Source organism: Heteronotia binoei, chromosome 8 (assembly GCF_032191835.1).
Source record: "Heteronotia binoei isolate CCM8104 ecotype False Entrance Well chromosome 8, APGP_CSIRO_Hbin_v1, whole genome shotgun sequence".
NCBI lineage: Eukaryota > Metazoa > Chordata > Lepidosauria > Squamata > Gekkonidae > Heteronotia > Heteronotia binoei.
In genome coordinates, this window is record NC_083230.1 from 75362689 (window position 1) to 75389988 (window position 27300).

The 27300-nt window shown below is 42.9% G+C and overlaps 1 protein-coding gene across 2 annotated transcripts in view; it reads right to left on the reverse strand.

Moving 5' to 3' along the window:
• NUP205 (nucleoporin 205) overlaps window positions 1–27300 on the reverse strand; it is a 59431-nt gene that overhangs the window by 27506 nt on the left and 4625 nt on the right. Inside the window, exons 3-19 of one of the 2 annotated variants that reach the window (XM_060245256.1) lie at window positions 26990–27161; window positions 25655–25799; window positions 23179–23338; window positions 22675–22903; window positions 19610–19774; window positions 19270–19445; window positions 18668–18784; window positions 18263–18400; window positions 16952–17102; window positions 15972–16177; window positions 15452–15634; window positions 10319–10369; window positions 9409–9618; window positions 6337–6436; window positions 3827–3964; window positions 3139–3328; window positions 2446–2566 (exon numbers count right to left, since the gene is read on the reverse strand). In XM_060245256.1, coding sequence (XP_060101239.1) covers window positions 2446–2566; window positions 3139–3328; window positions 3827–3964; window positions 6337–6436; window positions 9409–9618; window positions 10319–10369; window positions 15452–15634; window positions 15972–16177; window positions 16952–17102; window positions 18263–18400; window positions 18668–18784; window positions 19270–19445; window positions 19610–19774; window positions 22675–22903; window positions 23179–23338; window positions 25655–25799; window positions 26990–27161 — 2652 coding nt within the window. Of the gene's footprint in view, window positions 1–2445; window positions 2567–3138; window positions 3329–3826; window positions 3965–6333; window positions 6437–9408; window positions 9619–10318; window positions 10370–15451; window positions 15635–15971; window positions 16178–16951; window positions 17103–18262; window positions 18401–18667; window positions 18785–19269; window positions 19446–19609; window positions 19775–22674; window positions 22904–23178; window positions 23339–25654; window positions 25800–26989; window positions 27162–27300 lie in introns of both variants that reach the window. The other variant, XM_060245257.1, reaches the window with a different exon arrangement.

Sequence of the window (27300 nt, forward strand, 5' to 3'; positions counted from 1 at the left end):
TTTCATGGTTCTTCACTGGGTTTAACACACTGGAGTTATTCTGTTTGCCAGTAGCTTTAGAGAATTGCAATCGCACATGGGAAAGCCAGGTTCAAATCCTCACTCAGCTATGGGGCTTACTGAGTGACTTTGGGCTAGTCACTCTGCCTTTATCTAATTTACACGTCACAGGGTTGTTGCAAGAATAAAATGTAGAGGGAAAAACTACGCATGATGCACTGACAGATGGACCCTGCTCTTCAAGTTATCAGAATAATTCAGGATCCTCATCTGCAACGATGTTTCACATCACTTGCCATTCTAAGGAGTGCACAATCTATGAATCCTCCAAGTCTCATGAGAACACTGACCAGGACTGGAGGCAGGTTTTTGTGAATTTTCAAGTGAAATCTCTGTTCAAATTGTTAGCAGTCAACTTATTTTTTAAATGTGTTCCCAGCAAACCTCAAGAGGGCGAGGCAGTTGGCTCCCTTCTTGGAACGCAGCGACCTAGCAACTGTGATCCACGTAACGGTCACCTCGAGACTAGACTACTGCAATGCCCTCTACATGGGGCTGCCCTTACGCCGAACACGGAAACTTCAGGTAGTGCAGAACGCGGCGGCCAGGCTGCTGCTGGGACTACCTCGGTGGGAACACGTGCGGCCTGGGCTGCGGGATCTGCACTGGCTGCCAGTTGTGTACCGTGTTCGCTATAAGGTGCTGGTTATCACCTTTAAAGCCCTATATGGCCGAGGATCTGCCTACCTCAGGGACCGCCTCCCCCCGTATGTTCCCCAGAGAGCACTGAGATCTAGCTCCCAAAACCTCTTAAAAATCCCTGGGCCAAGAGAGGCTAGACTGAAGACAACCAGGGAGCAAGCCTTTTCAGCAATGGCCCCTCGATGGTGGAATCAACTTCCAGAGATGGTGCGAACCCTGCGGGACCTGAACCAGTTCCACAGGGCTTGCAAAACCTCTCTGTTTCAGCTTGCCTTTGGGGCAGAACCTGGTTAAACGGATCTGTAGCCATCCCGCCATCCTGTACATGATCGCGATCTATTGCACTTTATAGCACCGTTTTATCCATCTAATTAACTATGTGATTGAATTTGTAACTGAATTGTATTTTAAAATTGTTTGTTTTATATTGTGTTTTATTTATATCATGGTGTTCCGTGTCTGTGAGCCGCCCTGAGCCCGCCATTGGCGGGGGAGGGCGGGATATAAAAATAAATTTATCTTATCTTATCTAAATGATGCCCTAAATTTCAAGCTGTACATGTACTGACATGTCAAAGCATATCTGTGAGAGACAGAGCCTAGTCCTGCTTTACCTGCCTCGCCAGTCCCCCTTTTATCCTATTCAGACACAAAGCTGCCTTATACTGAATCAGACCATTGGTCCACCAAGATCAGTACTGCCTACTCAGACTGGTAGTGGCTCCACAGGGTCTTAAGGTAGGGGTCTCTCGTGTTACCTAACCTCATCCTTCAAACTGAAGATGTTAGGGACTGAACTTGGGACCATCTGCATGCCAATCAGATCCACTGAGCCAGAGCTCCTCCATTTACTGATGTGGTAAAGCAAGTTAAACAGCCACTGAGGGCCTTGGAACACTTGGAGAGGAAGGGGGGGAGTAGGTGGAAAGAAAAGATGTTTAACTGCCACTTGGCCAAATAGGGCTGAAAAGTCCTTTAGGCACACTAGGGATTTTGCTCTATTTCACAGTTGTTTCAGGTGGAGGTAGACTGGATTAGCAGTGTTGACCTGTAGTGGCAACTACAGGTTTAAAGGCCACAGAAGTGCTATTTCTGATATAGGAGAAAGGTAAGGAACAGGCTGAGGTCTTCAGGTTTAAAAACTCAAAAGTAGTTTGAAATAGGTTAGACAATCTGAGAGAAATCTGACAGACTTATAATTCAGAAATCATTCTGGTAGTTCCTCTGCAATGAAACATAGTAAGGAAACTATATCTCCATATATTAGTCTATCCATAACTTACATTTGTGCATAATTAATCATTAAGAACAACAAATATTCTTGTGTTAAATCTCTGTTCCTGGTATTTAGGATGAACAAGGTTATAAAAAGGTTTGACCAAGACAGGGAGTGGGTGCCTCAGAGACAATGTCATTGTTTTACTTCATGGGGGCAAACTATAAAGAGTGCCAAATGCCAAGCACTTGTAGGACAGTATATGGTGATGTGGTGTGGACAGTAAGTCTCAAGTATTCCTAAAAACTGTATTTGCTACCATCAACAGAACAGTAGCACTGTATTGAGCAGAGGTTTTCCCACTGAAAATATTTTAGTGCCCGTCTGTGCCACCCCAACCCACCATAATAACCATACACATAAACAAATCCAAGCATTTCCGGCATAAAGACTTTTGTACTACTTAACATCATGCTTTCCCCCCTACCCCGCCTCACATTAAGAAATTAAGAGAGCGAAGCAGTTACCTGGTCTTGTGTGAAGTCTCCAATTAGTTTGATCTGAATGTTAGCATTGCAAGAAATGCAACAGAGGATCTTGGAGCTTTCAAAAGCCAGCTCAGGATTGGTGGTGCCATGATAGAGGTACCTTCAAAAATTGGAAGAATATAAGCAATTGTTAGTTTAAACAGAAATTTCAAGAAAGAAATGAAGGGTTTTAAATACCGTGTCATAAAAATTAGCCTAAGAAAAATACATGTATATGCAGATCAAAAATGCAAACAGGATTTGAAATTTACAGGTCCATATTTACATAGCTTAGCAGCAGAGTGTACTCTAAATATGGAACTGCCACATCCCCTCAAACCTACAGTCTATCTTACAGCCCATCATTCCTCTTTTTAGTCCCAATTAAACTCTGCTTACAGGCTCATGTCCATTGAACTTGTTTTCCTATTAAACACAGTAAATCAATTAATTCAAAAGTTGCTTGCTTCACAAACAAACATGGAAATGCTCAAGAGATCTGTGAAGAGAGAACAAACAAATATAGGGGCTCAGTCCTACAATCAGGTTCATGTAGCAGCATTGTTGTACACAGCCAGTGGAGTAATATGAGAATCTGTACAAACACAAAGTCTTGCTGTGGAACCCCTGAATCTCAATATTACTCTGGTAATCTCTATAGCCATTCCTGTCCACCATACATTTTGGGCCTACCTGGCAATATTGACCACGTGGTCTGCCTTTTTAGTTCGAGGGTTGATTCCTTGCAGCAGCTGCTCTAGAGATGCAACAATCAGGGAGAGATGGCTTTCCCTTAAGTAGTTCATGAAGACATTCTCTTTCTGTAGAGCCAGATTGAGCAGCCCAAGGCAGTACTGTACTGATTTCTCTAAATGCTTCTTTCCTATGAAAAGACAGAAAATAAACTTAACATATAGATCTAATTTCAATATATATAAAGCTTAAAGGGAGAAAAAAAAGTCTGCATTCAATAAAACCAGCACGCAAAGTGACTAGAGTGACAGACTAGAATGTGGGAGAATCACATTCAAATCCCTGCTCTGCTGAGAAAGGTCACTGGGTGACCTTAGGCATGTCAGTCTAACCTACTTCACAGGGCTGATGCTGTGAGAATAAAATTGAGGGGGGGGGAGGGAGAAGAATGCTGTGATAAATCACTTTAGGTCTCCAATGGAGAGAAAAAGTACATTCCATACACACATTAAACCAAGGTGAGTCATTTAGGAAAGAAATCCTCAAAAAGTTCTAACTTGTCATCAACAGATCTCTTAGCAGCAATACTGCATATAGTCAGCATACACAACTGATGTAGGAAGTAGCATATATATTTTAAACAATGGTCACTGTTTTAATTTTTTTTTAAAAATAAGCAGGTACCTACCAGGGAACGGGGCATAGGTATCTAGTTGTTTAACCCCTTCTTCCAGCAGGCTGAGACACAATTCCAGCATTGGTGATTCATTCAGTAGATGGTACATCAGATTAAATCCTGGTGGTTTATACGCTATGACTTCTTCTCCTGGAAAAGCACAATTTAGTAGACACTGCAATTTGCTTGAGATTTATCATCTTATTTCCTAAAAAAGCCATACACTATCATCATAATTTTTGCCTACTTCCTCCTTCACTTAAATAATCACAAAATTTAACACTACTTTTTCCTTTATAGCAGGGGTGTCAAACATATGGCCCGGGGACTGAATCAGGCCCCTGGAGGGCTCTTATCAGGCCCCTGAGCAACTGGCTGTCATCTGCTTCCTTCTCCCTCCCTCTTGCTTCCTTCTGCATCACAGCTTGCTTTGCCAGGCTTGCTCAATCGCGCAGGAGCTATAGAGCAAAGCCTCTATTGTCTCCATTGGTTGAGGCTCCTCCCTTAGGGAGGAAGGGGGGAGGGAGAGCTTCCTTTGCCAGGCTCTCTCAATTGTACAGCTTAGTTACTGAGGCAAGCCTCTCTTCCTTTTATTGGCTGAGGCTCCTTCCCCTCCGGGTACCCTGGGGAAGGAAGGAAAGAGCCAGAGCTTCCTTTGCCCAGTTCCCTGGGTCCCATGGGAGAAATACAAGTGCCTTTAAGACCAACGAGTACTAATGTTTTAAGCATGTTTTATTTTAAGCTTTAAAAAAACCCCTGTTTGTATGTGTCCTTTATAAAGTGTCCTTTATAAACAGGCATTACAGTTTACAACACACATGGCCAGGCCCGACAAGGTCTCATTTACGTCAGATTTGGCTTTCATAACAAATGAGTTTGATACCCCTGCTTTATAGCATTCCTGAAGAGCTCTCTTTCAGTTCTGGACTTATTCTTAAAGGTTGTGTCTCTGCTCTAGTTGCATCCTATTTAAATCACTTTAAATGCATCCTTGCTGGCTTTCTCACTTGCCATTATTTCTCTTTTTAAAAATCAAACCATCTTACATATTTTTTTTTCTTCTGCACCACATTAGCTCTCTTAAACAGAACCCCTGGATTCTTAGCACTAGATACAAAAATGTCTAGTCCTTAGCATTAAGGTCTCTGTCTACAAGTGAATCACCTCCCATTTCCCCTTATATTCTACCCATGCCATCCCTAAACAAAGTCAATCTCTTTCTACTGTGTACCCTATGACTGGGAACATACCAAGTCATCTGCCACACTCACCTAGCCTAACTCTAGTGCCTCTCAAGCCTCCTCTAGAGAAAACAAAACAAATCCTCCTTGCCTCATTTTAACTTCCAGCTTACCTGATCTTTAAACACTGCTCCATTATCCATTTGCCAAAACCTGCCCTCTCCTAGTTATATAATACAGATAGCAATCCTATAGTCAAGGAACTCCTCACTCCTATGTTTTGTACAGCCCTTTCCACACTATTGAGGTTAAATATATGCAACTGGCTTCCAAGAGCCTGTCTAAATCAGGGGTGTCAAATATCTGGTCCATAGGATGCAACCAGCCCACGCAGAACTTTAACCAGACCTGTGACTCTTTTCTCCCCCCTCCGCCTCCTCCTGTCCTCACCCTTTGAAGCTCCAGGGCTGCCAAAGTTCCAAGCTCCTTCTGCCTTGTCTTTGGTGGCTGCAGCAGGATGCTTTTCTAGGCTTGCAAAGCTGCAAAGAAATGTGGAATGGATTTTCCATTAAGGTTTCTGTGCTCAGATAGATAGTCTGAGCCCAGAGACCTTAATGGAAAATCCATTCCATGTTTTCCTTGCAATTTTATGCTGCAATGTTTTTCAATGGAGTGGAGCTCAGTTTCACTTTCCAGCATTTGTATGGTCAGTTGAAGCTGTTGCTTCCTGGAGTTGTGTCCTTGCAAATAAAGGGCTAATGCTTTCAGCCAGCTTGTCTCTGCTGAATGGACAGAACTGGCATCTAGTGAGTACTCTAACCTGGGAATCCACAACTAAAGGTGGATATCACACTCGAGAGCCATTGCCAATGAGTAGACCAGGGGAAGGGGGAGAAGCTTGCCCAGCCATTTCATATTTTCATGAGTCAGAGCATTTTATATTTTTGGCTTCTGCTGTGATCCTTGTGCTTTTTTCTTGAAGTTTTTTATTTTGAAAAATGAACTGCCAAATCCCACTATTCCCTCACCTTCCCGTTTAAACAAAACACGGCAATAGCTTTAAACATATTTGTACTTTAAGTAAAAAAAATCTTTAATTGTGTTTGTCTGTGTCCTTTATAAAGTTTGTATCTTGGATACCTGTGGCATTACATTTTACAACACGCATGGCCCGGCCCCACAAAGTCCCATTTTATGTCAGATCTGGCCCTCATAACAAATGAGTTCAACAACCCTGGTCTAAACAGTGAGCACAATGGCCCTGACTGAGGTCACCACTGTGCCTCTTGCCCTAAGCAAAATGCAAAAAAACCCAACAACATAGATGAGGAAAGAGACTACCTTGTAACTCAAGATACTGGTCCACAAAATCTTCAAGCTGAGGTTCATAATCTCTCAGTAATTTGTAAAACACCTCTAGAACAGCCTCAGCCACTTCCCACTGTCAAGGAAGACACACACAAGATTATGCTTCTACTGACAATGCAACTTTTAAAAAAATGTAAGAAAAAAACAGATAGAAAAATAAAATGGGAAGTTATAATGGTTTCATGCATACATGGATGTATACTCACTTTTGTATAACTACAATGACAAACCACCCCATAAAAAAGTCTGCCATCAAAATGTCATGATACGAAGTCACCCCAGAGTCAGAAACGACTGGTGCTTGCACAGGGGACTACCTTTGCTTTTTATATTTATTGCAAATTTCCCCAAAACTTTTCAAATATTTACAAAAACAAAACATACACAAACTTTCAAACAAATATAAAGCAGTAACTAATGAATAATACATAATTTAACACTTAAGTCAGAGCATCAATTATTGTGTTATCTCTTGAACAAAAGTAATCCCTGTATAGAAGAACATACTAACTACTGTATTTTTCGGACTATAAGACGCACTCCCCCCCCAAAAAAAAGTGGGGGGAAAGTGTGTGCGTCTTATGGAGCGAAGGTACCTTCCTCGGGGGGGGGGGAGAAATCCGCTGCCTCTGCCCCCGGTGCTTCCCCCGCGCCTGCCTGCCTGGCTCCAGCTTCTTCCAGCAAGCACTGGGATCGCTCCACACTGCCCCCACCGCAAACCCAGCGCTTCACGAGCGCCGGCTGCGGAGGGGGCAGGGTGCTTCCTCCGTGCCTGTCTGCCTGGCTCCAGCTCTGACGCTTACTGCAAGCGCCAGGATCGCTCCCTCCGCCCTCCAATCCCAGCGCTTGCTTTAAGCATCAGAGCTGGAGCCAGGCAGACAGGCACGGAGAAAGCACCCGCCCCCTCTGCAAACCAGTGCTTCGCGAGCGCCGGCTGTGGAGGGGGTGGCGTGCTTTCTCCGTGCCTGTCTGCCTGGCTCCAGCTCTGATGCTTAAAGCAAGCGCCGGGATCGGAGGGAGCGATCCTCGCGTTTGCTGTAAGCGTCAGAGCGGAAGCCAGGCACGGAGGAAGCACACTGCCCCCTCCGCAACCGAAACTCGCGAAGCGCTGGGTTTGCGGTGGGGGCAGCGTGGAGCGATCCCAGCGCTTGCTGGAAGAAGCTGGAGCCAGGCAGGCGCGGGGGAAGCGCCGGGATCGGAGGCGGAGACAGCGGATCGCCCCCCAGGAGGAAGGTGCGTCCTATGCTCCGGAGCGCCTTATGGACCAAAAAATACGGTAATATGTCCACATTCTTCAACAAAAAACAAAATCCATATATATTTTAAGCAACACAGAGAATTCAGTTTCCTCATTTGTTATATACTGAAAAAAGTAAACCATTTTACAACGAATTTAGAGTGTTTCTGTGGGTTTTCTGTAGCTAAGATTTGTGAAGCAATTTTAGCATTTACAACTATATCCTGAACTTTTAAAAATCAAAGTCTTGTTGTTGGAATTGTTTTCTTTTTCCAAAATTGTGTAATCAAACTTTTTGCTACTATTAGATGTAAAATGTATACTCACATTTTATGGGGATACTACTTACAACTTCACATGCAATTTTTTTTTCTTGGTTGTTTCAATCTGAGCAATTATTTTTTTAAAAAAACCCAAACCCTTTAGAGCAAGTAATTTCCCCACCACCGTCCCATTTGTTTAGAAAGCTTAAAAATAGCCTTTCTCCCATCCCAATGGAATCCAAGGCTATGTACCTAAGTAAATATACAGGATATGTCCAATGGTAATTTCCTGCTAAGTGCACTATTACAGGCTACTTTTCCTGATTTTCCTCTTCTACTGTAGACCCCCACATAATACTCAGTGTTGATCTTGGGATTGCCTGAACCCCAAAGATTGCGTTTCAACAAATGTTGCAATAGACAACAGCAGGATAGAGGAGGCAGGATAGATCTATTAATCTCATGGATCACTGGATCGAGCCCAAAGGATTTGAGCAAATTTGTCTCTTTTTGCAGCACCACTACAAAATGAACTATCCAACAGCAGGAAAGGCAGACAGGTAGTAGAATTATTGACCCTCAAGCTAGCTGGAAGGAAACAAAGGCAGAACTGTGAAACGCATGTGTAGATAATCGCTTTGAGTTTCCACAAGTCTTAATTTGTTAATTTCCTATGACAACTTCAGTGGTTCTTCTGCAGAACAGGGTTTGCTGTCCTAAATGCCCTCGGTTTGGGACAAGCACATTGTTGCCATATTGTAGTCAAGACAACATACATTGAGTTGGAAGGGACCTCCAGGTCATCTAGTCCAACCCCCTGCACAATGCAGGAAATTCCCGAATACCACCCTCTCTCACACACACACACACACCCACACAGTGACCTATGCGGTGAAGATGGCAAAAAACCCCTCCAGGATACCCGGCCAAACTGGCCTGGAGAAAAATTGCTGTCTTACTCCAAAGTGACAATCAGCATTTTCCTGGACATGTAAGAACAGGCCATGAGCACTGATGCAACCCTTCCTACCCTCCTTCCCTTGATCTGCTAAGTTCACAGAATCAGCATTGCTGTCAGACAGCCATCCAGCCTCTGTTTAAAAATTCCCAAAGAAGGGGTTTTAAACACAAAGTAATGTTAGAATATATTTGCCTGAAGTACTGAACAGATAAGCCCTTGTATGTTCAAAATAGACCAGGTTTAATTGCAACCTTAGACCACATAATTCACTCGGCGTTTTTTGTTTGTTTTTAGTATTCTAGGCATCTGCATGCAATCTCCTCTGGGACTGAGGGGTATTTCAGTTAGCAATAGCTTCATTGACTAAAATGGTGCAGGCCTAAGCCTTTGCTTTTATTTCAACATCATACCTTCTAGTTCAAAAAGCAAGTTTTGTTTTACTGCTGTTGACAGTTGTAAGTTCCGTTTTACTGTTGTTGACTTGTGCAAAAAAAATAAATGAAATAAAAATTATGTCATTAGTTCCTCTATCGAATGTATAAATGTTATGAGTATATAAAAACACCTAAAAAAGCAAATGTTACCTTTTCAGCAGCTCTACGGTAGGCTCTTGTACGAAAGCGAAGAAACACAGAGTCTCTCAGAAATTGCAGGTAGGGATCAAAGCCTGGAGGACGCAATCCAGCTCCCAGGTTAGAAGGGAATGAGCTCTCTACCAGTGTGCTAATGAGCTGACAGAAGGCTATAGTTAAAGGATATTCCTCACAACGGGATTCAATCTCATTCAATTCAACCTTTCCAAGAAAATAAGAAAAAAGACGTTAAAACCAACCCTCCCACCATTTTTGCTATACTTCAGCAAAAAAAAAAGTTTCAAAGGGATGTGAAGTTGTGACTCCGCTTGTACCTGTGTATGTACATTCAACTATCAAATGAGGCCAAGTTCACAGATGTTGTGTAATGACGTGGTGGAGCAAAAAGAACCTTACCACTCCAATTACAATTTTCCTGCCGCCTGGTGTGGGGAACTCTATTCTACCATCTCAATTTCCCCCCTCCAGGTGTGAATCAGGACTGAGTGTAATACTTTGAACACTTATTTAGATCAGGAAAAAGCACACACAATGAACTTATTAGATTCCAACTTGCTAAAAGCCTTTTTTTGCTTTAGCACTTCCACTGTAATTTGCTACCTCATACTAAAATAAATCCACTGAAATACGAAGTAATTTCTGCACAACTGGAATAGATTATGATTTTTCACTCATACACCTATTTCTGCTTTTTCCTTTTCTATATGCCTAATGTTTCACATTTTATGGTTTTACCAGATTTTTAATGGAATTAATCAATAATTCACCACCCCCAAAACACATTGCTAAAGTTAAATGCAGTGTAGAAATTATACAGCAGTCATCAATATGGGAAGATGTTTCCATTTATCTTGATTCTTGGCCCTTTTAAATGCATTAAAGAAAGGAAATAAAAGTTTACCTCAATACCAACTGCTTGTCTCTGACTTGGAACTCTTACAGTCTGCAGTACCTTCCAAAACACACATGAGAGAAAGGAAATACTTTTGTACAGTTACTGAAACAACATAGCTGCTTATGCACATAGCAGCAAAAAGATTAACTATGCTATAAAACAGTTTTCAAAAACCTACTGTCTAATGTTGGTATTGCCACTCATGAAAGACAGACTGCCCCTGTAATTTTCTACCATAGAAGATTTCAGTTAAGTACTGAAAGACCTCCATTTTATAAGAACATTCCAGGCTGGTGCATAAGTAATGAACCAAATCCCATGCTCCCTCTACTTGCCCCTCCCATGTGGTGCAGATCCACTTTAATTTTGCCCCCAGTGGCTATCAGCAAAGAGGTTAAATGCAAGCTTTGGTTCGGGTGAGCCAGGGTTAACTAAGGTGCAGACTGTATGGTAGAGAAACCATAGCTTCGGCTGGTAGTGAAAGGATGGAGAATGAGATCTGTGTGCAACAGAGCTACAGAGGATGTACCATCCCATGGCTTTCTCTTAACTAGCATAAAGTCACTGGGAACATTACATCTATACCAGCTCTTTCTCATGAGCTTCACAGGAAGCTCTCTCTCGGCTTGGCTTCGCGAACGAAGATTTAAGAAGGGTGCAATAGTCCACGTTTGCTGCAGGCTCGCTGGTGGCTGACAAGACCAATGTGGGACAGGCAAGTCCGGCCACAGCGGCTGCAGGGAAAAGTCTGATTTAGGGTTGGTCCTGTAGCAGTGCGATTCTTCCTCAATCTCCTTTTGTCCTCAAGACCAGCTATGCGTGTGTTCTCAAAGGAAGAGACAGCCTGGTGGATGGTGTGCCTCCATGCTTTGCGATCTGAGGCTAGGTCAGACCACTGGTGATAGTTGATGCGACAGGTGCCAAGGGATTTCTTCAAGGAGTCCTTGTACCTCTTCTTTGGTGCCCCTCTATTTCGATGGCCGGTGGAGAGTTCGCCATACAGGGCAATCTTGGGAAGGCGGTGGTTTTCCATCCTAGAAATATGCCCTGCCCAGCGCAGCTGCGTCTTCAACAGCAGTGCCTCGATGCTGGTAACCTCTGCCCGCTTGAGGACTTCAGTGTTGGTCACAAAGTCACTCCAGTGGATGTTGAGGATGGTGCGAAGGCAGCGCTGATGAAAGCGCTCAAGGAGTCGCAGGTGATGACGGTATAAAACCCACGATTCGGAGCCATAGATGAGGGTTGTCATCACAACCGCTTTGTAAACATTGATCGTTGTGCCTTTTTTCAGATGCTTGTTGCTCCACACTCTTTTGTGCAGTCGGCCAAATGCACGGTTTGCCTTTGCCAGCCTGTTGTCAATCTCCTTGTCGATCTTGGCATCTGAGGAGATGATGCACCCCAGGTAGCTGAACTGCTGGACTGTCTTCAGAACTGATTCACCCACAGTGATGCAGGGAGGGTGATAATCTTCCTGGGGTGCAGGCTGGTAGAGAACTTCTGTCTTCTTCAGACTAACTTCTAGGCCGAATAGCTTGGCAGCCTCTGCAAAGCAGGACGTCATATGCTGCAGAGCTGATACCGAGTGGGAGACGAGTGCAGCATCATCAGCAAACAGTAGCTCTCGGATGAGTTTTTCCATTGTCTTGGAGTGTGCCTTTAGTCGCCTCAGGTTGAACAGGCTGCCATCGGTGCGATAGCGGATGTAGACACCATCGTCCTCATCTAGATCTACTGCGGCTCTTTGAAGCATCATGCTAAAGAAGATCGTAAAGAGAGTTGGCGCGAGAACGCAGCCTTGCTTTACACCTGTGCCTATTGGGAAGGGCTCCGAGAGGTCGTTGCAGTGTCTGACTTGGCCTCGCTGGTCTTCGTGTAGCTGGATGATCATGCTGAGGAACCTTGGGGGACATCCTAAACGTTCCAAGATTTGCCACAGGCCTTTCCTGCTAACGGTATCGAAAGCTTTGGTAAGGTCGACAAAAGTCACATACAGACCCTTGTTCTGTTCCCTGCATTTCTCTTGGAGCTGCCTGAGAACAAATACCATGTCGGTGGTGCTCCTGTTAGCTCTGAAGCCGCACTGGCTCTCTGGGAGGAGTTCTTCTGCAATGGTGGGCACCAGTCTGTTCAGGAGTATTCTGGCAAGGATTTTGCCTGCGATGGAGAGCAGGGTTATCCCCCGGTAGTTGGAGCAGTCTGACTTTTCCCCTTTGTTCTTGTATAGGGTGATGATGATTGCATCGCGAAAGTCCTGTGGTAATTTGCCTTGTTCCCAGCAGGTGACAAGTACTTTGTGAAGTGAGCTATGTAGTACTGTGCCCCCATGCTTCCAGATCTCTGGTGGAATTCCATCAACTCCTGCTGCCTTGCCACTTTTCAGTTGCTTGATGGCTTTAACAGTCTCTTCTAGGGTGGGGATCTCATCCAACTCTGTTTTCACCGGTTGAAGTGGGGTGAGGTGGATTGCTGAGTCTTGAACTACGCGGTTGGCACTGAAGAGAACCTGAAAATACTCCGACCACCGGTTCAGTATGGATGCCTTGTCTGTGAGGAGCACTTGGCCGTCTGCACTATGCAAGGGACTCTGAGCCTGATATGATGGACCATATACTGCCTTCAGGGCTTCGTAGAACCCTCTTAAATCACCAGTGTCTGCACACAGCTGGGTTCTCTCTGCAAGCTTGGTCCACCACTCGTTCTGAATGTCTCGAAGCTTGCGCTGGAGGTTGCTACATGCAGCGCGAAAGGTTGCTTTTTTCCCAGGATAGGAGGGCTGAGCAAGATGTGCTTGGTAGGCAGATCTCTTTTTTGCCAGTAATTCTTGGATCTCTTGATTGTTCTCATCAAACCAGTCCTTGTTCTTCCTTGTGGAGAACCCGAGGACTTCTTCAGAGATCTGCAGGACGGTAGTTTTTAGGTGTTCCCAGAGTGCTTCTGGAGAAGGGTCTGTGGGGCAACTGAGGTCCTCAATTCTTGACTGGAGTTTTGCCTGGAAGGCAGCTTTAACTTCGGCTGACTGGAGGCTGCCAACCTGAAACTTCCTCCGAGGGATACCTCCTCTCCTGGGTGTGGGTTTAAAGTGAAGACGGAGATTGCAGTGTACAAGACGATGATCCGTATGACATTCTGCGCTGGGCATTACTCGGGTGTGTAAGACATCTCGAAGGCGCACCAGAATGTAGTCGATAAGGTGCCAATGCTTGGACCGTGGGTGCATCCAGGTTGTCTTCAGACTGTTCTTCTGCTGGAAGATAGTGTTGGTGATGGTGAGCTGGTGCTCCATGCAGAATTCTAGCAGGAGGCGCCCGTTGTCATTGCAGTTGCCAATGCCGTGTTTGCCAAGTACTCCTTTCCAGGCTTCCGAGTCTTTACCTACTCTGGCATTGAAGTCGCCAAGGATGATCACCTTGTCCTCTGTAGGGGTCTTCCGTACGAGGTTGTGTAGATCAGCATAGAACTTGTTCTTTTCTGCAGGATCTGCTTGAAGGGTTGGGGCATACACACTGAAGAGTGTTGCATGCTGCTTGTTTTGAAGTGGGAGGCGCATGGACATGATGCGATCTGAGTGACCTGTTGGAAGGTTTTCGAGTTTGGAGGCAATGGAGTTTCTGACCATGAAGCCAACGCCAGAAAGGCGGCTCTCAGCCTTTGACTTACCCGACCAGTAGAGGGTATAGCCAGCACCGTGTTCTTGAAGACTACCTTCCTCAGGGAAACGGACCTCACTGAGAGCTGCTATGTCGATATTCAACCTGAGAAGTTCGTGGGCAACTAGAGCAGAGCGTCGTTCAGGGCGACCACTGCCTACTGTGTCAAGCATGGTTCTGATGTTCCAACATGCAAGCTTTAGTCTTTGCACACTTTGTGAGGCAGGTGCATGCCTTTTCTTTGTTGTTATTTTTCGACCGCAAGTAAGGATGCCCGTTGACCGCGGCTAGCCAACTGGGGTGGGGGAGACGAGCTTTGTTTAGGCCACCTTTTCTAGGCCCCTCTCCGTGTGGAGCAAGCAGTGCTGTCCCTAGATAAGGCTGCTTGGTCGTTCAGGGTGCTGCCAAAAGATGCTTTCGTCTCCGGGTTAGCATCAGGCGACCAATATCCTGAACCGCCTACATGCAGGATCGGGACTGCGGCTTCCAGTGGCACCTTCCACCTGCCGTTTTGCCCCTTGCCTATCGCTGCAGGACTTGATGCGTTGTGGGTTGTGTGTGTGGATATGCCCTTCAGGCCTGCGCAGAGGAATTTTTTAGGTGAAGTGCAGTGTGCGCGGTACTGGCTCCACCCTTTCACCTGGGGGTCATCTGCCATGGCCCAGTAAGCCGGGACGCCGGCAGTGAGTCCTCCAGGTGGTAGGTGTTACATTAACGAGCTCTATCTGCCCGGGTTTGATGTTAGAGTTTTCCTTCTCTTAGGCTGACGAAGTTGGTGGGCCCAGCCTGCCCATCCGGTTATACCGCCGGACAATTCGGTCGCACCATGACGTAGCAAACTCTGTGAAAACGGGGGGGACCAGCGAGAAGGTGTTGCTACGAATGCAGTAATGCAGGAGAGGCCATTGCAGTGACCATCTGCCAGGCATAGCCAGACAGTGACCACGCGGCGTTCACTACACCGGGAGAGGAGAGGCTATGTATTGCGCATGCACTTTCCCTGGGGGGGTAGGATTCCCAGAGGGAGCCCACCCTCCACCACCCCACAGGAAGCTAATTCTTTGGTAAGAGTTGCTGCTGACCATCTATACGTATATACACATAAACACCACCCTTCGCCTCCAACCACTTCAACAAGCAATTTCCTCCTAGCTTTATTTAAGATCTGCTAAAAGGGATAAGATACCCCTGGCAGAAAAAAACACCATGGAGAGAGCAAAGCATTCAGGGAATCCACTGCGCCTGCACAGAAACCAGATGTCTTCTGCAGCTGCTGCTACCATAGGCCAGATTTCCAGATGTGGAAAGAATGCCTTGAACAGACTAAGTTTAGGCTCAGCCCTATTTTAAAGTAAGAACAGTGTAACATTTGCAGTGTAAGAAAACTTGAAGAAAAGCACATATATTTCTTAACATTTAAAAGCACCCGTTGCAAATGTAGTTTTGATTCTAACAGCAAACCGCCACCAGGGGAAAAAATTAAAGATACCTGTGTATACTCTAGGGATTGCCAGAGGGAAGCAGCAATTTCAGGAGATTTCCCAAAACTTGTGAGAGTATCTAATAACTTTGCCTTCAAGATAGGAGGGATGCTACACTGCAGAAGGCCCAAAATGACTACCACTGGTGTCCACTGAGGATGTTCACAAAGAGCCAAGCGAGCGTTCTCACTCTACAGAGGAGAGAAAGCAAATGCAATTTTGTTTTTATAATGCTGCACATTCACAACATTGATCTCTACAATTTAGGCAAAATGTAAATAATATCACTTACAGTGCTCATCTATATTTCTTTCACTCACAATTTACTTAAATTGGATCCATGGTTAAACCTTCCTGGTATTATTTCTTCTTCTCAGTTTACACTGAGAAGTACTTCCAAGTACTTTCAGTTTTTAATATCAAATACGGGTTTTTTAAAACCGAATTTAATTGATTTTACACTTATCCTTGATCAAAATATGGATCAAACTACTGAATAATGGACTGTAATCTAGATTGGCTACTTACCCATTTCACTATTGTACTTGTAAGCTCCAGAAAGGCAATCAATCCATCTTGTTCCTTCTGGGTGATACCTCTGAGAGGGAGGTGACGATACTGAATGCTATCTGCACTTGGCAAATCCTTCCTTAAGTGCTCATGATACAGCATCAAAGAGTGGAAGAAATGCTCCCAGGAGACAGGACTGCCACCTGCTCCTTGGATGTTTTCAGCTAGGGAAAAAAACCCCCACATGATTACAGGTTTTGTTAATTTAATTGAATCTAGAACAGGAAAATAAAACCTGCTATAAACTGAGAAGTAAAACAGGACTTCTTAAATGATACATGAAAAAGATAGTTTTGCAATATATGCTAGATGTCATTCTCCGCTATCTGTACAAAGCAGCTTTGTAAGAGAGGTTTCTGACTGAATGTTTGAAAACATTCATCAGCCACTATTAGAAGTGACTTAGTTCCCCAAAATTACTAATAAATACAACGAAAGAACAAAGATCAGCTTTGAGCCTTTGGTAGAAACATGAAGAGATTACTTTAGGTTTTTCAGTTGAGCTGCATAAAGTATTTGCAATAAACTGTCAAATCATAGTGCAAAGCTATATGCACTCATGCACAAATTATTATGGAATTATTTTACAAACAAGAAGCATCACAACATAACCAAAGTTTTCATTTCTGTCTGAAGACAGGCTGCCTTGCCAAGCAATACGCCTGCCTCATTGACAGGCCTCATCACATCAGCTTTACAGTGAAGAGGGGGAAAGGCCAATGGCTTCTTGGGAGCAATTCAAACTCTAAGCTGTGGAGTCTTGTGAGCAAAAATTCTATTTAGTGAGCTACTGGCATTAAAGTTGTGAGCATAAATTAGTTTGCTCTGGGCCCATTTTTCCTGAGCTAAGGCAAAAATGTGTGAGGCAGAGGCTAAAAAAACTGAACTAGCTCACACTAAGCTTAGAGGGAACACAGCTTGGGAGCCATATTTCTTACCATGGCTGCTACCATTAACCTTCAGCAAAGTAAAGCAATAATGAGCACACTGGGGTCCACTGGCCAATCCTTGGAGCATTTTCAGATATGGAATGTAAATTGTGGATGGAAGGAGGTCACCCATTTGCCTAACAAATTTAGACAAAACAACCTGTAACAAAAACAACAAAAGCATTCATTGGAGGATTCAGAAAGATAGTTATTCAGAAAGATATTAGTAACTGCAGAATGGTCTAATGTAGACCAAAAATAACCTGCTCAGATATGCTTGCACAAGGGACTACCTTTACCTTTTTAAGACTTATCAGTATTGCTATGTGTAAAAGTAGATCCTTAGATTAGAAGATGGAGGGGAGGGTTGCTAAAGATCAACTCAGGATCCTTTCCTCCATCTCTTTCATAACTATCTGAACCAGAAGGTATGCAGTTTTAAGCCAAATACACCAAGGGCTTTTTTTTAGCAGGAACACAGTTTTGGCTGGCTTGGTCAGGGCTCTGGCTCAAAAAAGATTTCCAGCAGAGGGGCTCCCAGACTACACACACTGTTCTCTCTGCTGCCTCCAACCTCCAGCAGGCTTGCAAAGAGAGCAGAAAACACGGAGTCACCCATGGGCACCCTCCTCCTGGGAGAAGCTGGGCCTGCCACTGTCTGCTCTGCTGCACATGGCTCTCTCTCCAGCTGTGGCGGGATGCGTGTGTGTGTGTAAGAAACAAGGTCTCTCATTGGCAGTGTATTGTTCTGTGTCAATATGTGGAAAGTAACACACTGAACGGGTGACATCATTTCTGGTGACATCGGGGGTGTGGCCCAATATGCAAATGAGTTCCTGCAGGGCTTTTTCTACAAAAAAAGCCCTGAGCATACCATATTTTAGAAGACCAGGCGAACACAGCTGTTTCCTAGCTTGTTCCCACCTTTCAAAGGTTTGCAGACCGCGCTTCCATTCTGAAAACACAAGGGGCGTTTTCGCACTGACCTTAATCGGCAACGACGTCCCTCTTCACCGCGCAGGATCTGCGCGGATTTCGCACCAATTGCTGTGGAGCACCCAGAAGAGCCGCAAAGTCCCGCGGCTTTTGCGGCGCAAATGGAAACTGGTTTTTGGCGGTTTCCATTTGCACCGCAAAAGCCGCGGGACTTTGCGGCTCTTCTGGGTGCTTCGCAGCATTTGGTGCGAAATCCGCGCAGATCCTGCGTGGTGAAGAGGGACGTCGCTGCCGATTAAGGTCAGTGCGAAAACGCCCAAAGTGTCTTTGAAAGACACTCCCACTTCCCAAACAGTATGGGGGGGGAGATCAGTATTTTCTGACCTGCCGCTGAGGTGGTCTCTGATGAGTTATCCCAATATAGGATCCCATGATACCGGAGCTCTGCAGAGGCTCTGAGGGACACCAGTATTCAAGAGCAAGTTCCAGATTAAAGGGGTCCTTCTTATATAACTCAGCAATCTGTAGATTAAGAAAGAAAAGGCTTTGGCTCAACATACAAGCAACAATACCCTACCTTGTTTGCCCCATCACAGTTTGCGGATGACTTTGCCCCACTGAAGGAGAAGTGATTATGTGCACCATGGAATTTTCATAAAGAGGGAGAGGGCTAATGTTGCATCCCACCACTTTTATCAACTGTGCTTGTGCAGACAAAGTGATTTAGTTTCTTCTGCTAATGGGCTACTGAATCCAACCCACAATTTTACTTTTTAAACAAGAACTTACTGAAAGCATCAGATGCTCTAGATCCCGTCTAAGAGGAAGAGGTGGTTCATTACCCATCTGTATACTCATGTGGATCATGCGAGCATCTTCATCAGCTCGGTTTCGCAACTGTTTCACCTTAAAATATACCCCCCCCCCCAAAAAAAGATTTTAAAGTTAAGAATGAAACAAACAGCTCTCTTAGTCACTTCTGACTAACCAGCAATATCATGCAAATGGTGCTGATCTAAATAGGCTGAATTAGAAAAAGAATTCTAGTACCTAAAAGTTTTGTTTTGCTACACTATATGGAAATAGTGCAAAAGGTTAAATGAGTGCAGACTACAATACTCATACATTATTTAAAACATAGTAAAGGAACAGCAATATATAATTCTAGCTGGACAGTACCCTATATGTCACAAAAAAACATTATCTGATAGGAATTCAGCAGTTGTTTCATTAATTTATTTTAAAAATCCTGAACTCCAAAATAATTGAACTAAAAGATTTTAAACACAAACAACATACGCCCCCCAACTGGGAACATGAAATGGCACATATCATTTATGTGCAGAAATATTCTGCATAGCAGTGCTTAAGGCTACACACATCCCACTTACTTTCATTGGCATGACAGCAAGAAAGCCTGTGATAAGTTCATGGATTCTACGTATGTAAAATTCCTCCTGGTAGAAGTTTTCAGCTCTCACCACAGATTCGGTAAGAAACAGAAAAACATTGTCTGCAATTGCTAACTCCACCATTGCTTCATCTGCCTCAGTGAATTCTGCAAATGCTGGAAAGAATGAAGAAGAGTGAAAATAATAGACAGTCACACTGAAGCGTTTCACCGAACTAGGGTTCAACAAAAGCATGCCTGATGTTACAATCATGCGCAAAAGAATGCAGGTGAAGACTCATACATGCTTACAAATGAATTTTATTTTGAATCCAATTTACCTGTCACATCAGACAGCTGTGAAATTCCACGCAATGCAAGGGCCCATGCTAATCTAACAGTAGCCTGAAGTCCTGGTAGCTTCCAAGGCTGAGATTCCTGAAGGCGTGTATGGACTGCAGCTATGTACTGCCTGTCTGTGAGCAGCGGCAACTGTTGCATCAGCTCTAAGAGTAAAATAATGTAGTTTCTTCAATAGATAACAAAACAGGTAGTTTCAAATACAAAAATATATTTCACTCGCTTTATCTTGTACTGTCAGAATTTTGGCCAAAAAGTTCACATTATACTATTTATTTAGCTAAATACTTAAACCAAGGTCACAGTTGTGCCAGCTGAGTTTGTAGCAGTTATTCTCCACAGAAGGCTTCTGACATGTGTGCATCATGCACTTTCCAATTCTTTATTTCTTTCATACATCCATGCATCTGCACGCACACATGCATACACCAGATGCTGTTACATTTTAAAAATTCTGACCATTCGGAAGCTAAAACAGTCTGAGCATGAATGGAAGAAACTGATTGGGACTGTAGGGCTTCTCCCAATCACAATCAACACATGCACACCTGTAACTTAGACTGAGCCCTTAACAACTTACAGAGGTATGCTATGGCAGGGTAACTGATGAAAATAGGTTTGGGGAATACAACCCAAATATTATCGCCTCCTGCCCCATACCATTCAGGTTCAGCCATCAGTACTACAAGGCAATTGTGCTATGCATTTCCGAGATTAATATATAGGTGAACAGGAGCCCCAGAGCTCAGCAATTCCATGTCTTCACAAAGAGAGAATCTCAAACATTCTCCTTTCCTCACATGCTCATAGTTTTGTAAACAGTTAGGCTGAGCTAGATGTTCTGCAGGAGAGAAGACAGCTTAGTATAGCATAATCTTGTCAGATCCATAAACAACTTTCTAAGGACTTGAGAAATAAAAAAGACTCCTTTAGGAAATGGAAGGAGGGCCTTATAACCAAGGATGAATATAAACAAATAACCACTGCTTGCAGAACAACAATTAAAAAAGCTAAAGCTCAGTATGAGCTGAGGCTAGGGAGAGATGCGGAAAAAAAAAAGGCTTTATTTCCTATGTTCAAAGTAAAAAAAAGAGCAAGGACATGGTAGGCCAATTGTGAAGACAGGAAAGTGAAATTGTAACAGGTGATGAAGAGAGGGCAGAACTGCTCTATTCCTACTTTTCCTCAGTCTTCTGTTGTAAGGAAAAAGGTGCTCAACTTGGTAAAAACAGAACACACAATGAGGTATGGGAGTTGCAGCCTAAGATCAGCATAACGGTAGTACATAAATACTTAGTTTCTTTAAATTAAACTAAGTCCTCAGAGCCAGGTGAACTGCATCCAAGGGTACTAAAAAAACTTGTGGTTGTAATTTTTGAGCCTCTTTCCACTATTTTTGCGAATTCTTGGAGAACAGGTGAGGTGCCAGAAGACTGGAGGCAGACAAATGTTGTCCCCATCTTCAAGAATGGGGAAAAGAAGGATCTGGGTAACTACCAACCCGTCAGCTTGACGTCTATACCTGGAAAACAGGCAGTCCTTGAGTATTTAGAAAAAAAAAACAGCTGTGAATACTAAGAGTCAGCATGGGTTTCTCAAGAACACATCATGTCAGACTAACCTGATCTCCTTTTTTAAATAACGTTATTACCTTGCTGGATCAGGTGAATGCTGTAGACATCATTTATCTTGATTTCAGTAAGGCTTTTAATAAGGTTCCACTCACTATCCTTGTTCGTAAAATGTGGTCTGGATCTTATCACTGTTAGGTGGATCTGTAACTGGTTGACAGGTCACACCAAAAGAGCACTTATGAATGGTTCCTCATCTTCTTGGAGAGAAATGACAAGTGGAGTGCTTCAAAGATCTGTCCTGGGACCCATTTCATTCAACATCTTTATAAATGATTTGGATGAAAGGAATAGAGGGAATGCTTTTTAAATTTGTAGATACTAAATTGGGAGGGGTCACAAATACAGTAGAAGATAGAGACAGAATGATCTTGACAGGCTGGAAAACTGGGCTAAAACTAATAAAATGAATTTCAATGCACATAAATGTAAAGTTGTGCATTTAGATAGAAAAAGTCAAATGCAAAATATTAGGATGGGAGAGACTTGCCTTGGCAGTACGTGTGAAATGGATCTAGGGGTCTTACTGGACCATAAGCTGAATGTGAATCAGCAGTGTGATGGGGTACCTAAAAAGGCAAATGTGATTTTGGGCTGTATCAACAGAAGTACAATGTCTAGATCACAAAAAGTGATTATATCACTTTACTCTTCTCTGGTTAGACCTCACCTAGAGTATTGTGTTCAGTTTTGGGCACCACAATTTGAGGATATAGACAAGTCAGAAGGTGTCCAGAGGAGGGCAACAGAGATGGTAAGGGATCTAAAGACCAAGTCCTATGAGGAAAGGCTGAAGGAGCTGGTTATGTTTAGCCTGGAGAGGAGACAACTGAGAGGTGATATGATCACCATCTTCAAGTACTTGAAGGGCAGTCATATAGGGATGGTGCTGAGTTGTTTTCTATGGCCCCAGAAGGTCGGATAAGAACAGGTTGAAATTAAATTAAAAGAGTTTTCGACTAAACATTAGGAAGAACTTCCAGACAGTTAGAGCAGTTCCTCAGTGGAACAGGCTTCCTCAGGAGGTGGCGGTCTCTCCTTTAGAGGTTGTTAAACAGAGGCTAGATGGTCATTTCAACTCTATGATTCTATATCTTGGTAGCTAAGCAGGATCAATACTTGAAAGGAAGAGACTATCAAGGAAGACACTGCAGAGGGAGGCAATGGTAAACCACCTCAGCTTCTTACCTGCCTTGAAAATCACTTGCTGGGTTCACTGTAAGTCAGCTGCGACTTGATGACACTTTACATACAAACAAGCAGATATTCTGTCTTATCAAAGCAATGCTATGCTTAAGCAACATAAACAAGTCATGGTTCAACTTTTAACTGCAGAAGTTTAACTATCAGTCCTAAATATTTGTGTAAAAAATATCCTTCTGCATAATCTAAGATGGACAAAGTAACAATTTTACCTTCTCGATCGTCAGTGCCTTGTTCTACACAGCCAACATCAAAGCAATAGAGCAGAGCCATGAGCAATGCCAAGTTCACATTGTCTAATGAGCCATCAGCTTCCACAGTCACTTTCTCTAAGTAAGTAATAAGGATTAAAGTATCATCCCTGCTCAGTGGTGATTGACAAGTCCAAATAAACAGGCTTTCTGCCAACGACAGTCGACACTCCTTGATGAGATCAGCAACCTAGAAGAAATACCAAGTAAATAATTATAGTCAGATACCTTAAAAACATGCAAACTCAAATCACTATATCAAAGGTACTACATTTAATGAACTGATCTACTGCACTGCATCAGGTTCTACAAGTTCATAACTTCTGAAAATAGCAAGATCTTAATGTAAATATTTGCTGCTTCACTGTGAAATGAATACAAATCTTAGAAATGAATCAAGAGACTGCCTTTACTTTTCAAGCAACAGAACTTCCAATGCTTACTTGGAAGCAGAATCTCTCTTACCTCCTTGCGGTGTTTTTCACTGCCAAGCCCCCTCTCTCTTTGCAATTTCTCAAACTCAGTATTTAAATCAATTTGAGACACCAAAGTCAGAATTTTGTGAGTTAAACCTTGTTCCATCAGCTCATCTGTAAACTGTGTTGTTATGGATACCAGCTCAGGACTGCAAAGGAAAGACATAATATTGGCTCAGCTAACTTTATGCGAGAGCATAACAGGGCTTCTAAAGTTTTCTAGACAGTCACATAATATAAAACATGAATGAAATATTCAGCACTAGTAACTGGCCCAACCTCCATGGCTAAGCAAGACTTTGGGGGATTTTCTGTCACCAGTTAATGGATTTGGGAAGATATCTTTTCTCTAACCACCATATAGGTCCAAGGTCTGGTAGTAACTCTGTGTATATCAAAATGTACTCATTTAGTTAATAATGTTTCTTTGCTGACATAACTGGAACTGAAGCAAGGATCTGGGCATAGCTGAGAGAAGCCGGTTGGTGATTTCATGGAGAATATGAACATAATGGTTTTTTATCAATAAGAGAAACAGTAAGTTTCATCAGGAGTAGGAAACTGGCCAGCAAGCTGACAGGTCCCTTGGATGACAGGGTTGTAAATTTGCTAAAGGAAGACAAGAAGACTGCAGAGAAAATGAATGAATTCATTGCACTGGTTTGCACTGCTGAAAATGAGACATTTACCTATGACAAAACAACTGATTTCACAGCACATGTCAGATGAATGGAATCAGAGGTAATGAAAGATGAAATTCTGGGGCTTATCAACAAATTAACAAAAATATGCAGCATCACTAATACCTTCCAGTTCTCTGGGTAGGAAGTTGATAACAAAGATAGCGCAAAGTTTTAAAAAGGAATGCAGAAAAGATCCAGAAAATTACAAGTCAGTCTAACATCTCCTCTGGGTAAACTAGTGGAAACTGTTACAAAATTATTAAGCATGTACAGGAACAAGTCCTACTGAGGAAGAATGAGCATGACTTATGTAAACCAAAGTCCTGTCTCACCAGTATAGAAAGAGGTAACTAAAATTACCAGTGTGTTGGGGTACCTTCTTTGCAAGGCAAGGCATCTGGAGCTTCTTAGCTGAGGAAAAAAACAACTAAAGGATGACACCCAAGGTTTATAAGATTTTGAATGGAGTGGATAAAGAGAACCTCTTCTCCCTTTTTTAAACTAAAACATCCGGATACTCAATAAAGCTGATGGACAAAAAACTGAGGATAGAAAAATGGAAATTCCTCACACAGTGACTGATTACTGCCACAGGATATATTGATGACCACTAGTTTAGCTGTTTTTGAAAAGGTATTAGATAAATTCATGGAGATAAGTCTTTTAAGGGCTATTAGCCAAAGATTGCTAAATGGAGCCTTCAGATTCAGAGGAGTAAACCTCTGAACAGAAATGGGGGAGGGGGACAACATGTGGAAGCTTTGTTCTCCATGCCCTACTCACAGACATCCAGAAGCATCTGGTTAGCTATGTGAAAAAGGATGCTGAAGATGAACCACCAGTCTGATCCAATACAAATGCTCTTATGTTTGTACAGTTTTTTAAAAGTCAAGCTCTATGCACATATAAATATAAGCAACATTAGTCAAAATAATAATGAAACAGAATAAAGTTGACCATGCAGGACTACAGGCTGGGTACCGTATGGGGCCCCCCTATATTTTTAATACCCCCATCTTGCTCAAAAACTTGCTTGGCTAGAATAATTTTATTGATGTGTCTTACCTGCAGGGAGATTATTTTTACATTAGGAAAGCAATAAAAAAATTCCTGCCCCACCCAACATTTGTTGATATATAGTCCACACTAGCACCTCAGGATTCCAAGTGTTGTTGCTTGCACAGAAAAGCTGCCAGTTTCATAGCTCCCATGAAATGAAAGTTCTATTTCTTGAACAATTCCCATTTCACATGAAAACCTATTTCAGAAGCCGTTTGTGATACAGTACTGTGAGACTGTCATTCAAAGTGAACAATGCAACTGGCTCCATGCAGGCCCTTGTTTTGCCTAAAGCAAAAGACTTCTTGAATCCTAAAGGGAATGTTTAATTATGCCCAAATTGCCTCCTCCCCCCACATGGCTGAAGTGATAATAGCAAATATGGATCCTCAGCAGCAGGAGTAATATTTACATTACAAACAGCCATTTTCATACAATGTTTAAGTGATAACAGCTGTCCAGTATTTGGAGATATTTCCTATAACTGTTTTGGAAGGACCAATGTTCAGATTTCAAAGCCTCCCAAAGTCAATAAGGTGATGGGATACTTTAAGGGGGGGGGGGGAGCAAAGGTAAATTCCATAGGAATAGCCATAATACAAGCACCACCCTCTTCAAAAACAAACCACAGTTAAGACCAAAAAAAATTACATGAAGTACAAAATAGGTGTTTAACAGTTTTTATCTAGTTTTTCAAATGCTACTGCTTAAAAAACCTCAGACCTGAGCTCCAATGTCCACGTCTTGCCTCGCCGAGACTGGATAAGTGTTCGCAAAGAATTTGCAATACATGTTTTCCCGTCCCAGTACAAGAGAACAGCTACTAAGCCCCTTGTTAGCCCAGGAAAATAAGGCTGCTGGTGTTCTCCTGAAAAATGAAAAATAGTTTACCCAGTTGTGAGAGAAGTCTGAAATTTTTGCCAGTTATCAGTTGTCTATATATAATTAAAATATTTTTCTCTGTGTATCTGCCTGTGTCACCACTACAAACTGCACCAACTCTGCCAACAGACACAGGGCAATTATAGTCCATATCCAAATCTGACTCCAAAACATCTGAAAAGGTATGTGTGACAACCAAACCCAAAATTGTGTAAAAGATAGATAGATAATTTTATTTGTTATACAGGATCCACGGGGAATGGAAGCAGCCAGTTAATCAAATGTGTTGGTTAACAGAGCTTTATTCTGATAACTGATACACTGTTTGTTGCACCCCCAAAAAAGTAGTACACAAAACAATATAGAAGGTATGTATCCCCCACTCATGAAATCCAAATAAGGTTCTGTAACAGACTAGCTTTAAATTTCTTTACTTCCCAATATCACAAAAGCCAAGCAGCCTCCTTGAGACATCAGAGGAGGGGAGGACTATCTTGTCTAGCAGCTACACTCACAGTTCACTTTGGGGTTGACTCAGATACCACCTGGGCAGCCTCACTGCACTTTGCAACATCCTAAAAGATTCCAGGGTTGCAGCAGCCCTTTTCACAAGCCTGTGGCACTGGCAAAAGGGCTGTCTCATTGCTCATGCTCAGCAAAAGCTTTGGCTGCAAATGAGGAAGCAGAACAGTGACAGTAAGCTTGTTGGTTGGTGGGCCTTCTTTTCATCAGTCACTGGTAAGTGCAGGGACTGGTCTTCTGTCTACAGACATACTGCAAGCCTGAGTTTATGAATCTGAACTCTGCAAGTGCTGAATGTAGATACCAGATGGCTTTTGGAATTTTTCTCGATAACTAAATGAGGATTTTCATTGCCGCTATGACAGTTGCCGGTAAACAGAGCTATCTGCGTAACCAAGTACCAGCTATCATAGTTTTTACTTTACATAATGGGAATACAAGTTTAATTAAGCCTTGAAGTTTACCACTTAATGACTGCAAGTAACAACTCCTTCCCAAAAATCAGTTCCCCAAAACTTGCTTCAATCTGACCATCAGGTATAATTTCTCTTATGCTTTAACATTCAGAGTTTTTAAGAACATAATTTGTTAAATAATACACAATCAGAATATAAAAGAAACAGATAGCCTGCACTCAGTGCAGGATTCCATTACCAGCCAGGAGGAGTTCCACAGCTGCCAGTTCCCCAATATCAAAAAGATTACTTAGAATAAAGGCTTCTCTGATGAGCTGCTCTGGTAATAATCTAGTTCCCTGTTGGCCCTGGATAGCAACTCCTTCAGTACTTGCTTTCTGAATCTTTTCATGCTGTTGAGCATTCTTTGGCTACAAAACAATCAGATAAAATGAAAATATTAAGAAATTTGTCATAATACTCTTAAACATATTACCTTTGTAAACACTACCTATGATTCAATTCAATGACAGGAGTCTAATAAATGGTACTAAATGATACTCCACAAGC